The sequence below is a fragment of the Lissotriton vulgaris genome, chromosome 1_1 (assembly GCF_964263255.1).
Source record: "Lissotriton vulgaris chromosome 1_1, aLisVul1.2, whole genome shotgun sequence".
Lineage (NCBI taxonomy): Eukaryota > Metazoa > Chordata > Amphibia > Caudata > Salamandridae > Lissotriton > Lissotriton vulgaris.
The window spans coordinates 1,327,009,907-1,327,024,655 of record NC_141685.1 but is presented as its reverse complement, the minus strand read 5'-3'; the positions used below and the strand labels follow the sequence as shown (position 1 = coordinate 1,327,024,655).

Below are 14,749 nucleotides of genomic sequence, written 5' to 3'. Positions count from 1 at the left end.
GTATCGGTAGCTAACTTACAGAGTATAATAAATGACGAAAAATTACGTCTGGGTACACGAAGAAGCCGACCGTCAATCTTCGATACTAAGGATAGAAATAAGACAAACCTCTAGTTACAAATAAATACATGGGTGATTTAAATTGCCGATGCAATTTCGAGGGCGGGGGCAGCTAACTTACCGAATATGATAAAAGACGAACCGTAACATCCACATGCGGGAGCCACGCTCAGGATATCTGCTGGCGTCCCGCAGCAGTATCTTCGATACTAAGGATGGAAATATGACAAACCTCTAGTTACAAATAAATGCATGGGTTATTTAAATTGCAGGTGCAATTTTGAGGGCGGGGGCAGCTAACTTACCGAATATGATGAAAGACGAAAGGTAACATCAACCTGCGGGAGCCACGCTCAGGACATCTGTTGGCGTCCCGCAGCCGTTGGAAATGGTGAATAACCCGACCGGCTGCTAGGCCCCTCCTTAAATGTGGGTAGCTAGGTTGCCTGTGCTGACGTGTCGGCCCGTCGGTGCCTCTCCTTAAAGGGAAATTACCCCAAGTTTCAATATTAAATAAAGCGGAACAACTAACGCATATACCAGGTTCCAATACATAACTGAAAACGTGTGTTATGCCCGCATGGGGGCATAACTACCGACTCATCAACTCGGTATAAGTCTTAAAGCAATATTCATGAGTGGTAAAACTGAAATAAGCCTACCGAGCGGCGAGAAGAAGGGCAAAAAAAAAAAGAAGATCTATCCATATCATCGCATGATTGCTAGCACCAGAAATGTAATAAGTAATCTAAAAGATGCCTGGATGGGAATAATGATATCCCAGTAATGAAGAATATCCTCATTTGTAACTGGATCGGCATACAAACCGCGGGTCTGCCTTAAGCCGCTGTTGAGGGACCTATCTAAACCAGGGAAGTCCCCTCTTGATGAGGAGTTTATGTCTCAGAATTCCTGATACAGGAGTAAATATCAGGGTGCTTCTTGTGTTCCAAAGGGGGGGGGGGGGTTTGAGAAAAGACCCCTGTGGAAACCCGAATTACTGATTCCTTATAATTTTTGACGAGATTTCTATCTATTCCTGGATCAATGACGCAATGAGAATGGACATATAGACTGCCAGTAAAAATAATATTTCTATTGGAAACAAATGGCATTCTCCCAAGGAATTTCGTTGTTTAATCCCCTTTTATGTGTATCCAGAACAAAAATCCAAAAAACTTCTCGTTTTTTACGAATGGCGCATCCTCCTTTACTATCTGGGGTTTTAATCTTTTCTAGGATAAGCCAATGTAGGTCTTCCAGTTTGTGTTGTAAATCAAGAAAATGTTTCACTAGGGGCGCATTCAGTTTCTGGGTTTTAATGGCTGATCTATGCTCTGTGAGTCGTGTTTGGATCGACCTGCACGTTTCGCCGACATAGCCCATGCCACAAGGGCAACTGATAAAATAGACCACATTTGTGGTTTTACAGTTCCATAAGTCAGTTGCTTTAAAGGTGGAGCCATTGTGGGTGAACATCTCTCCAAGCATAATATTCTTACAAGATTTGCAAGAAGAACAGGGAACTGTACCTCGGACTGGCAGATTAGTCAGTAGTGATCTCTGAGTCTGATTACCATTGGGCGATTTGGAGTTGAACTTAGAGTGAACTATTTTATCTTTCAGATTTCTGTTTCTCCTATGTGCAAATAGGGGTTTAGCTAAGGCAGACATGGAGGACGGATTGCAGTTCAAAATATGCCAATTGGCATTAATGATCTGCCTTATACGTTCATTCATGGTCGAATGGGTGGTTACACACACAATACGATCATTGGCCTGATCTTCTTTGGGGGTTAATAACGCGTCTCGATCGAAAAATCGAGCACGTTTATAAGAATTCCTTATTAATCTATGAGGATATCCACGGTCACGGAACTTTTTGCGCATAATTGCCGCTTGTTTGTCATAATCAGACAGATTCGAACAATTTCTGCGGACCCTGAGAAATTGGGAGAAAGGAATACTTTCTCGTTGACATTAGAGGAAGAGCCCAGGCATCCTTCCTTCCACATCACTAGAGTGCCAGCCTTCCACCTCCTGCACTGAACGTGTTACAAACATACCATAGCAGTAGAAGGTGTCAGAATGTCAAGGGCAGTGGTGCAAATAAGCAGTGGTACCGAGAGGTGCTCTCTATAAGAAGCAGGGACATGGCAGGCCCCAATGTAAAAAGAAAATAAAGGCGGATCGTGGAAGCTCCTCTTCACATTGGGATAACGGTGCGCCAACAAAAATGAAAACAAAAGAAGTTGCTTTTAAAGGGGGAATACATAAGAGTGCAACACAAAAATCAAACACAGGGTGCTAGTCCACAAATTCTTGGTGTAGTATTCCCCCAAACATTTTGCCTTTGCGTCCTTACTTTGCAGAATTTGCCTTAAAGACTCATAAGGCAGGGTGTGAGGTATTTAAAAGTAGGCCATGTGTACTTAAGTTTTACATGTCCTGGTTGTGAAAAACTCCTAAAGTCATTGTTCACTGTTATAAGGCTATCTCTCCCATTGACTGGCATTGGGTTACCTTATTTCAATTAATAAGACCTAACTTCAGATTAGGAGCAGACAAAAATATGTGGTTCACATTCACACAAATTGTAATTTAAATTCCTTTTTAATGGTGAAGTCGGATTTTAAGTTACCATTTTGAAAATGGCACTTTTAGAAAGAAGTATTTTCCTGCCCAAACCAACTGTACCTTTCTGCCAGTGCCCTGGGTCACATGACTGTGAATGACTCTGCTGCGGAGGCTTGTGTATTACATCCAGACATGGGAACAAAGAAGGCCCAGGTGTGAGGGGAGTGGTTCCTCCTGGCAGAATGGCTGGGGAGGACCTCTACTCTGCCTTGATTACACTTCTAAGAGCTCTGCCTGTAGCACACCTAAAGGATCCTGACACCAGGAGGCATGCTCTTGCCTTTGTCACCCTAGACAGTTTGGAGCAAACTCCAAGGGAAAGTGAAGAACTTACCTGAATCAGTTTTTGGGGTAGGTCAGGGAATTCCCCAACATAAAGGCCAACACCAGGTATAAAAATGGGACCTTCAGAATCGCCATCAGAACAATCTCGGACCTGTGGAATTTTCAGGAAAAAAAACTGTTTTGCTGTTTGAGGAAGAGGTACTGCCTTCCTGGTTGATGAAGGAAGATTTGACATGCTTGCCTTGAACCCAGGCTACCCAGGTGGACTCCGGTGATCAATTGACCAACCTCCTGTGTGAGCTACAGGGACACAATCACCTTCCAGATGCCTCCCTTCATCTGCCCAGCTGTCCAGCACCAACTGGACCAGCCTGGACCTTCCTGAGCCCTGCTGCTGGCCTCTGCTGGAGTGAGTCCTTATCCTCAAGAGGTCCACCACAGGTCCTGGACCCTTAGCTGGGATCAGTGTGAACTCCTCCTCAAGAAAAGGTGAAGATGCAGAAGTGTTGGGCTTCTTGCAAGTACAAGTGACCTCTTCGTGCTGAGAGTTGACCGCCAGCAAGACCTACTCTTTGTGCCAACAGCGACCCTTCATGATGACCTCACCGCGAAGCTCCAGTGAGACCCAGCAACAGCCCGTGTCTACTTCCAACATTCATTTTCATTGATGACCGACTCTTTGCACCACATCAGTGACCATCTACGTCGCTCGACCTGCTCCTCGTGGAAACAGCCTCGTCCTTGCAGCCCCATCTATGAGAATGGAAATTTTTGCGTGGACTCTGAGAAGATAGCATTTCAGCTGACTTAGCCTGGTCACTGTATCCAACCTGTACTCCATTGTGGTTGGCCTAAACTTTGACTTTCCATGGTTCAGCGCAACTAGATAACGGCGAGTGCTTTTTGTCACTATCTGCACCTTAAACTTCAAAAATTCATATCTCCAGTTCTACAAGTTGGATTTGTGTCATTTTAGTGTCATTCTTTTCAATAAAATATACTCTATTTTTGAGAACTTGGTTTGGGATTTTTCTCGTGTTGTTTTTTTCACTTTATTATTGTTTAAATGTTTCACAAATCCTTTACACTAAGTTAAGGCTTTTGTACAAGCTACCAGAGAGTTAAGTGCAGGTTAATTTAGTGACTTTTGTATTTCATCCTGACAAGGATTGTGTTTATTTTTTGAGTGGGGCTTCCACCCCTCTCAACTAATATCCCGCTTTCTTACACAGGGAAATTGGGGAGCGAAGCAATAAGGGTAAAAGAAATGAAGAAATCACAGCTGGACAATTTCTAGTTTGTAGAGTACTGATTGCCAACTTTCTAGCCAGGTTGGGACCCGCAGCCTGGGGAAGATTCGACTAGCCTTACTGGAGGATCTGCTTACATCCCACTTTGAGGGTGAGATCTGACTGACTGCTCAGGAGGGGAATTGGAGGTACGCTTGCATGAAGAATTAACTGCTCATATGAAACAGAGGATGCAAGGAGCTCCGGTAAGGCAAAGTGATGCCTTTGTTGACTCATGGGATGCAACCCACACTGACATCCTGGAAATGAGGTCTGGAGCCAGAAGAGGTGACTTTTTGCGTCTCCTGGAATTGAATAGGAGGTGAATGAGCACCAATAGGTGCTGGAGTGCTAAGCCAACCACAACTGCCAAATGTGGTTGGATTCACAAGAAACTTTGAGTACCAAGAGAAGATCAAGGGCTGTCACCACTGCACACGGGGGTAGGCACTGGATTGTTTTGGATGGGGGTTTGTCATTGTACCCAAGGAAAAATCAAACAATAAGATCTCTGACTGCTGCATCTTACCTGAGGGTATGGGCACCTGAGGACAATCATAAGGCCTGACCTCCATCGGCTGCACTGAGGCTAAGATGTCAACATCCACATTTGATTTGTTGTACCAGATGCACACCACCAGAACAATTCTGATTCTTCTGGCAGTGTCACTCATATTTACTGCCTTCACAAACTGCAACCAGGAAAGAGAAAGTACTGTAACATGGTTGAGCAGAGAGGAAAGTAATTATCCCATTGTGGTCAGAGTGATTAGAATGATAAAAGCTAATCCACCAAAATAAAGTGAGATTATCCTTCCAGGGCCAATGCACCCTACCACTAAAGACTGTCCCCTAAGTATAGTGTGAGCCCCCTAACAACACTCTCTGTTAACTTGTAGTCTGTGATAACCATTTGAAGTACCTTTCTTTTTAACAAGTACTGGCAGGACAGTGATTTATTGATTGATTGCCACCTGATGCCTGTCGCATGCAGAGTCTTTAAATGTACACCACCCCCCTGAGTAAGTCTTCCATGTGGTGACCTCACTGAAACCCTTGTAGCCCACCTGACACCACTCAAAGTACCACCACAGCAATGGAATCTGTGACTATCTGATCCAGCTTCTTGGTTACCATTTCCCTGGTGCTGCCTTGGGCCTTATCTGACATTTTTTTCTTTTTTTTACTGTGTTTTATATAGAGGTAACTTGACCCAAATCGGGTATCAAAGCGCTTTACACCCAACAGCAGGTAAAATCACGGACAAATGGCGTCCGTTAAAGAAACCTTCACGGGCAACGGACAGACAGCCGAAATTACGGGTTGTCCGTGAAATATACGGACGCTTGGGCACCCTACCGAGAAAGTCGAATTCTCGGGCAGGTAAACGTTTGATGGCAGAAGGTGGTGAAGCGGTGATACAAATAGCTACATAGGCCGTGTGACAATCAAGCACTTCAGCACCACCTGCAACAATCCTAACTAAAGAATCGTGAGCCATGACCTTGAGCAGCTCTATGGCTGTGAAATTAATAATCAAAGCTGAACAGTAATTCTTTCAGGCGGCAACAGTAAAAGACTAGAGAATCCGATAGAGACCTCTTGCTGTACTGGCCTGTTGCATATCAGGGACGCCTGCAATGTCCCCCTCCGCCCACAGCATCATGTCCAAGTTAAAGAGTTTAGAAACTGTCCGAGTGGTTGTAAGGTGTCGTCCTATGAATAGCAAGGAATTGACTGGCGGGTATGAAAAGGTCGTAGAGGTGAACGTCAAGTTTGGCCAGGTGGCAGTGAAGAACTCTAGAGGTGCCACGAATGAGCTACCCAAGACGTTCACCTTCGACGCAGTCTATGACTGCAATTCAAAGCAAGTTGAACTCTATGATGAAAGTTTCAGGCCACTGGTGGACTCTGTCCTGCAAGGCTTTAATGGCACTATCTTTGCATATGGGCAGACTGAAACAGGTAAGACATTCACCATGGAAGGGGTGCGTAATGACCCTGAGAAAAGAGGGGTCGTACCCAACTCCTTTGAACATATATTCACTCACATCTCACGGTCTCAGAATCAGCAGTACCTCGTCAGGGCATCTTATTTAGAAATTTACCAGGAAGAAATACGGGACCTATTGTCAAAGGATCAGAGCAAGCTTTACATAGCACCAGTTGCGTTACATGAGGATACATTCATTTTTGTTAGGCACGGGGAGATTAAGTGATTTGCCCAGAATCACAGGATGTTCAGCGTCATTGCCGAGACTCGTACCCAGTTCCCCAGATTCGAGGTCGACTGCCCTAGCGGTTAGGCCAACTCCTCTCCCCATTTTGTAAATTCCGCTCTTCAGAAGAGCCATGCTTTCAGTGTCAATGTTATTTGAGCATTCGAGCAATTGAATTGTACTAGAACAGGCTTGAAAATTCTCTCAGCATAGCTCTGCTCTTACGCTGTTGTACATACGTCAGATCAGTAAAAAGATGACCTCCTTCCACAGATCTATCTTTGGGATCCTTATGTGGCAAGCAGCGTAGAGTGGTTGTTCTCCCTTGCCACAGGGATAATTTCCATTGACACATAATGTTATTAAGGCTTAAGCCTGTCGATCTTCACTTTATGTGTTAAAAAGCTACTTAGTCGTTGGCTTAACTAAATGTTTTCAGATCAGTGAATGGTGGAGCTCTTGTCTATAGCTCAAGGACTTACTCGATACATAAAAGAGACCTTTCATGCTTCCTGACAGCCAATCAGTGATACTGCCTGATCATAAGACTACTTCAGCAGTTCTTGGCTAGCCTGAAGGTTGCTTATCCCTCCGTGCATCAGCGGCACTATCTTGCAACAGATGTGAATAATGTAATTCACCACTTGCATTAAATACCTTGAGTTTCCTTCCTAGCCCTCCTTTCCAAAAGTAAGTGGGCTGTGGTCACAGTGCTTGCACAAGAGTTCATATGGGCTATACCCAGTGACCGTCTGTGGCTCTTCTTGATATGCAAAATGTAATGGCGATTGTTCCACTTCTTCTTCAGTAGTTCCTTCAAAACATGCATTAAGGGGCTTATTTTCAAGCCCCTTGAGCCACCATTACATCTCTTTTTCCCCATATAAAAAGCAGCGCACCGGTAACGCAAGGTGCTTGTAAATATGCCCCTAAGGGTGGCAGAATATCATTGAACCTCTTAAATAACCCATTGCCATGGGTTTGTGTGTGGTGTGTTGTGGTAACTTCTATGTTTTATCAACCTCATTCCACCTGGCATACTTGTTGTCATCCAAAGGTTTGTTTTGTGGACAGAAACTACCTCTCTATTAAAACCAATCCCTGAAAAGATTCCAAACACAACATCTTCTACCATAGTCTGTGGTGCTCCTCAATTACATTGCATTTGGGGATCATTGTGTGTGTTTTACAACCACCAATATTCACAGTAAGATACAGAAGACCAACTATGTCACTTGCTACCATGGGCGGAAGCATACATGCTGCTGTTTCTGTCCTTCAGGCAAAGCACCCATTTGGCGTGTAGGGTGGGTGCGATAAAAGCTCAATTTCGACATCCGTTTCAGGGCAGTGTAAATGAGGGAAAACTCGCCTTAATCTTTGTTTATGCTGGTACTGCCTATGCAGTTTCTAGCTCTAGCTTTGTCCCTTTGCAGCATTAATACGTTTTTCTTACCTCTGTTACTAGTGTGAGGTATTTCTTGGTCTTTAGTCTGTCTCTCATCTACAATTCATCTTTCCTCTAACCAGATTTTTTCCCCTTGAAACTCTTCCTTCTCTCTAGTTGCTACTATTCCAAGCAGTCGTGCTGAGCCCACTGCAAGCACAGGCCTAACAACAGGATTCAGGATGTGGCTATGGGGTAAACAGGGGATGAGAGGAAAGCTAACAGCAGGGGCTTAAAGTCAACGGAGCTGCGCATGAGGGTTTCAGGTAATAATCAGGGCAGGACTGGGAACCGAAACCGACCCTGGCAAACAGCCCGGCCACCGGTGGGGGGCAGGGGGTGCAGCCGAGCTCTGTGCCAGGACTGGCTTTGTCTGCTTTTGTTACAGGGGGCTGATATTGCAGCTATGCTGCAAAACCGGCCCTCTGGAACAAACATGGTCCCCAGGAGTCCAAAACTGGCCCCCACCCTGGCGGCCCACCAGGGATATGCCTGGTGCATGCTCCGGCAGTCCGGACCAGGTAACAATGCTCAAGTTGCTTGGCCTTCAGTAGCTCACGTTGAATTTCACTGATCAGAAGCAGCTCTCACTACAGAAATAGTTAGAGACCCCTGCACTAGATTCTTCATGCAAATAAACACAGGGCACAACAGTAAGTAAGTTAAGCCAACTGCCTTTCTTGTAATTTTTCATATTAAATAGGTCATATTTATGGCCCCTGATGTGGCATCATTAGCTCATCAACATAAAAAATTCACTCTTCTACGGTGTTGGGCACAAGCTTCCCAACAAGGCAAATAGTGCAATAGATGTTCTCTTTCAACAAAAGCACACAACAGCTTCCCAACCAAATGCAATAGTTAAGGGAATCAAAATGTAGGCAGAGGCAAAGACTCTCTTTTTAATACTCTTTTTCTCTTGACCACATATGGTGTGGGATGTCCAGCCAGACATAGAGAAGCTAAACCCACACAATGACAATGATAGGCTTGTGACTTGAACAAAAAAAACTGTGAGTTGTGCTGTTGTCCGGTCCCATTTAAGGAGTGGGTGATGGGTGCTTACTCCATTCTTTTTATTGTACAGAAAGCATCAGGTACTTATAGTCGAGTATTGGATGTAACATGGGTAAACTCCTGCATCAAGTCAATTCACTTTCTCATGGTGACTCTTCAGGTCATTATTCCCATGGTTCAGACAGGAAATCTTTGGGCATTACTCGAACTCTAAGATACCTATCTGCATGTGCCTATCAGACATACTCATCAAAGATTTCTTTGTTTTGTTATTAGAAACAATAATTTCCAGTTCTACATCCTTCCCTTCAGGTTAAAATCTTCGCCAACGGTTTTCAAAAAAGTGTTGGCTCCTCCGGTAGCACGGCTGCATGATGAAGGAGTTTTTGTACACCCTTATCTAGACGATTGGCTGGTTCAGTCTTCAAGAAGGGATGTTCTTTTATCCCACGTATGAAGGGTGTTGCAGGTGCTCCAAGAGCATGGTTTCTTTAGCAACTCTGAGAAGTCTTCACTCACTTCCACACAAGACTTAGTGTTCATAGGAACTTGTTTCCAAACTCACCTACTCTGCTGGGCAAAATGTCGCTCCCAGAAAAGAGATGGCTCAAATTGGAGACCCATGTTTGACAGCTTCTGGAGAACTAGCAACCAAAAATTGCAGATTGTCTGAGTGTCTAATGCGACTTTGCTGCAACCATTTGCCTAGTTCCTTGGGCAAGGTTCCGTTTGTGCAAGTTTATGAGACTGGTCTCCAGATACACAGGATCTAACACTCAGAATCAAATGGACTGAACAGATGAAGCTGGACATCAGGTGGTCGCTGAATCAGGACATTCTGATAAAAGGAGTACTGTGGCATCCTCCGGTTCCAGTGGCCAACACTACAGATGCTCAATGTTTGTCTGGATGGGGCACTTAGTTAGAAGATCAGGAGGTGCACAGTTTAAGGACAGGAACAGAGGCTCAACATTCCTCAAACTGGAGAGACCTCAATTCTGTATAGTTGACCCTTCTAGAATTCAATTATCTGATTCGGAACGAGGAAGTTTTGGTTTGGATTGACAACATAGTCACAAAGACGTATACCAACTAACGGGAGAACCAGACCTCGGTCTTAGAATGTTAACTCCAAACAGGTTTTTGTCTGAGATCAGGTTTTCCTTAGATCTCTGATGGCAATCCACATTCAGAGTGCCCAGTGTGTGGGAGGACGGACTCAGCAGGGAAATGTCATCTTCCCTCTTCATCCAGGATTGCTCAATCTCCTGGTTGAACACTGAGGCAGCCCGGTATTAGATTTGTTTGCCGCTCATGAGAATGCCAAACTTCTTCGGTTCTGTTCAAGGTGGAAGAATAATTCAGCTTGGGCGGTGGACAGTCTGTCATGTCCATGACCACAGTGGTTGATATATGCTTTCTCTCCTCCCTTAACAAGAGTTTTTCACATGAGAAGGGATGCACAGGTGATGAGGATAGTTCCGCTTTGGAGTTTGGCAAATTGGTTTCCTCTGTGCAGTCCATGAGGGTGTTGTAGGAGTGGAGGCTCCCCATAGTGCCCTCTCCTCTTGAGTTTGTGGTCCTGTCCCGGGGAACGCTTCTCAAGCTCAGGTTGACGTCCCGGAGGCTGAGAGTAGAGTGCTGAGGGAACAGAGATTGCCTGAGGGTCTTGCAGTTACAATCCAGGCTTCCAGGAGGTCATCCACACCTTAATCATACCGTAGGCATTGGGTGTTCTTTTCACATTGGTGTGAAGTTAGAGAGTTGGATCCTACCTCAGCCAGTATCATTACAGTGATGGGAAGTTTTCAGACAAGAGTGAAGTTTGGTTTGACAGTGGCTACTCTTAGAGTGCAATGGACAGGAATAGGGGCTTTTCGAAGTTCCTGGAAAAAGTTAGCTGATAAGGATGGCTTAGATACCAGATTTCTTAAAAGAATAGCAAACCTGTTTCCCATTTCTTCTTATCCATTTCCTGCAAGGGATTTGTCTGTGGTTTTGGAGGCTTTGACAGTTCCCCCTTTTGAACCACTAGATAATATTGAAGATTTTAACTCTTAAGAACTGTTTTCTCATAGCAATTACGTCAGCCAGAAGATTGGGGTAAATAGGAGCATTGTCATGTAGACATCATTTTGTTTTTTCAGGATCCGGTGGTGCTGCTTCCGGTCTCTTCTTTGTTACCTAAAATTAATTCTACATTCCATAAGCAACAGGAAATCATATTACCTCATTTATTTCCTTCTCCTGATTCTGAGTCCAAACTGCATTGCTTAGATGAGAGAGGAGCTCTAGTTCTTTATCTAGTGAAGGTGGAAGCTTTCAGAAAATCTGAGCCTTTATTGTTCAATTTTGGGCCCCCTAAGAAGGGAGAGTGACCAGTGACTGTGACCTTGAACAGGTGGATAAGGTCATTGATTTCCATGGCTTATGAGGTGATGGGTAAGGTGCCTTCTGCTGGGTTTCAGGGCAGATCTACCCATAGTATGTCTTCCTCAGTGGCGGAACTGGAAGGGGCTTCAATATCTGAAATATGTTGGGCAGCCATATGGGCTACTCCTTCGACTTCTGTGAAGCACTACAGGGTGAAAGAGTGACGAAATGTATCAGACGTTTTGGGTCATAAAGTTCTCTCTTCTATGAAGTAATAAAGGTGGAATTATGATGTTTAGGAATAAATGTCTGCCAATATGCATCCAGCTCAGTTGACCAAGTACTTTTTTGTGTGCTTGCTGTGTCTCATTGGTACTGAATTCAAGCGAGGTTGGGAAGTGGTGGTAATGTTTCAATTACTTACCGGTAATGGCGTTACTCCTAGTCCTTCCTACTCCCTCGCTTTAATTCAAAGACCCTCCCACCCTGTCCGGAGCAAATCATTTGTTCTGTGTACCGAGCTTGTTTACGAACAGGAGGTGTGGCGGGGGGCTTTTGAAGTTGGGAGGTGGCTTGCTAGTTAGTCTTTGGAGCCAGGGAAGACTCATTGGAGCTGAATTAAAGCGAGGGAGTAGGACTAGGAGTAATGTAATTATTGGTAAGTAATTGAAACATTGACATTTATTTGGAAGCCAATATAGGTTATTCACCAAGGCCTGACTCTGATTTTTTGAGCCCATTATCTGTCCTGCTGCTTTTTTACATTTCATCCGCAGTATGATTGATTATTGTATATGTTTGTACAACTGGCCAGAGGGAATTACATTCATCTCACAAGGGGAATTCAGTAACCTGAACAATGAATCTACAAAACTAGAAATTATTATTGTTACAACTTTTACTGTGTGCTAAGTTTTTATATTTCTGCTCACGCAATGACACCCACTAATGTTATTGTGGATGGTCCAGCGACACCCTCGAGAGTATAGAGTGTCCCTAAGACAGGTAGAGGCCCATGCCTCTCTGGTATCCAATTTAGGGTCACAAAGGCAAGAACTATGACAAATTTTCATGATGCCAAGTCTATGAATTTGTGTTCCATTTACATTTGTGTTTAAATTAATCTTACATGGATTCCCTCGAAATATGGCATGAATCTAGCCCTTCTGTAATTGTGTCTTTCATAGACTTCATGTCGATATCAAAAAGCAATAGTGAAAGCAAAGAATGCAGCGGTTCCCCACTAGAAGGACAATTCTATTCTGATTTTGCAGGATCTGTTTTCCTTTTGAATTTATGATAACATATCTTCCCTTTGCGATGCAGCTTGTGGTCTGCTGCATAAGAAACTGCAGAAATCATGTATTGTAAAGTAGGTAGCTCCTAGCTGATGAATTTGGGGCGGGTCCGGAATAATTCACTCATATTTGCACAAGAATGTTCTGATTGCTGCTCCATTCTCCACAGCACAGCCTGAGACTCCGTGATGTGGCTGTACCTGGCGGCCCTGCTGGGCCTGTACTTTCTCTTCCGCTGGTACAGAGAGAGGCAGACTGTCCCAAATCTCCCAAATAAGTATGTGCTGATCACCGGCTGTGACTCCGGCTTTGGGAACAAGGTGGCACGACAGCTGGACCAGCGTGGACTACGCGTACTCGCCGCGTGCCTGGCGCAGAAGGGGGCGGAGCAGCTGAAAGAGGCCACCTCCCAGAGGCTGCAGACGGTCATCTTAGATGTCACCAACAGAGAGAGCGTGGCCGCCATGGCACAGTGGGTGAAGGAGAAAGTGGGAAATGGAGGTGAGGACAAACCACTTTCTCTACTCTTTCATTGCTACATGTACCGTCAACTATTTTGAAAATTGAGAGTTGGCAACTTTGTTGTCCCCAGAGTTCGTAAAAGATATTGTTCAGTTATCAATTTGATGTTTACTCTGGGAGAGTTGTTAAAATTCGCACCCGTTTGCTAAGATCACAGGTGTAGCAGAAGTGATAGCAGGGTTTTTTGGCCCGCCTCCCCTGGTGACTTCACTCAAAGAGACGTCACATTAGGTTTGACCCCGAAAACATCCCAAAAAGAGAAGTCACCTGACATTTCACCACAAAGTGACACCGGAAAGGTGTATTTAAACTTGCACATGTGTCAAATGGATCCATTAACTAAAATGTGTTTACTGAAGCAAGTAAATACTTTTTGGTCATCATCCATACATAAACTTTAGTTCAGCCACGGGGGGGGGGGGTCATAAATCCAATAAATCCAGCCATGAAGTGCCAAATTGTTGCCAGAATAAGCCTGGGTTCAGTTATCATATGACCGGCTGTGGACTTCATTTGCCCAGAATAGCATCCATAAACTTACTAGCAGAGTCCTATACCCTGGTACACCTTAGGAGGGTCCAGGCACAACCTCCTATGTCCATATATAGCCATCTAAACTGGTTCCCGCCAGCACCCCATTAGTTATGTTTCATGAAGAGGTGGGATTAGGTTATATCACTGGCCTCTTTGCTCTGGCACCCATCATGCGATTGTTTAGAATAAAAATTTGCCTAGCTAACGTAACGGTAAGTTTAAATTCTATTAAGGACACGGAGGCGAGGATTATGCTAGTTCTCTCTTTGCTTTATTTCATAACATATTCCATAGCAGCCAAAAGAGAAACACTTTGAAACCAAAAACAACAACTCGCAGCAACCATAGGGGGAGTACAAGCAATAGTCCTTTCTCAGTGTCCAGTAAGAACACGTAATCCCCCCATTATGCCAACTCCTCCTCTTTCTTCGCGCGGAGTACGCCACAATCCTCTTCACTGGTCCTGTTTCGACCGTCCTTTCCTAGCAAAAGAATAGACAGTGTAAGGCACTGGGAAGAAAAGCTGATGTAACCACAACAGTCAGAACATTTCCATCAAAGATGATCAGTAGTCCCATAAATAACTTACTTACCACCATACGGAGAGGGGGCACCGAAGGTGCCTAGGGTGGGATAATCCTCTCCTCCATGTCCTTAATAGAATTGAAACTTACTGTTACGTTAGCTAGGCACATTTCTATTCTATGGCAGGACCGGAGGCTTCGGATTATGCTAGTTTAAAGTTTACTCACCACCAGATGTGCAACCTCCACTGCCGGTTTAAAATAAAACCTCTTGAAGGTGGAGTCTGAGAACCAATCTGCCGCTCGCATCAAGTCCTCCAGACGAGCCCCTAAAGAAAAAGTCTTTGAGGCCATGCCCCCACGTGCCCAATGAGCTCCAAACTGCTTTGTGTCAATACCAGCTTCCTAGGTGGAGTGGGGGAAGAGACAGCTTTATGAGGTTTCTTTATGGCAACAAGTAATTGACGTTCGGCCGGAGGACGAAAATCCTGAGTCAGGGCTTCATACCCCTTGAGGCACCACACAACACACCATTTGGGTACGT

The 14,749-nt window shown here is 44.6% G+C and overlaps 1 protein-coding gene across 1 annotated transcript in view; it reads left to right on the top strand.

The window, feature by feature from the left end:
* The window catches only part of LOC147749100 (retinol dehydrogenase 7-like), a 294,855-nt gene that overhangs the window by 188,593 nt on the left and 91,513 nt on the right, over nt 1-14,749 (top strand). The window contains exon 2 of the mRNA XM_086966186.1: nt 12,795-13,126. Within this exon, the coding sequence (XP_086822312.1) occupies nt 12,814-13,126 (313 nt within the window). The 5' untranslated portion in view covers nt 12,795-12,813. The remainder of the gene's footprint in view (nt 1-12,794; nt 13,127-14,749) is intronic.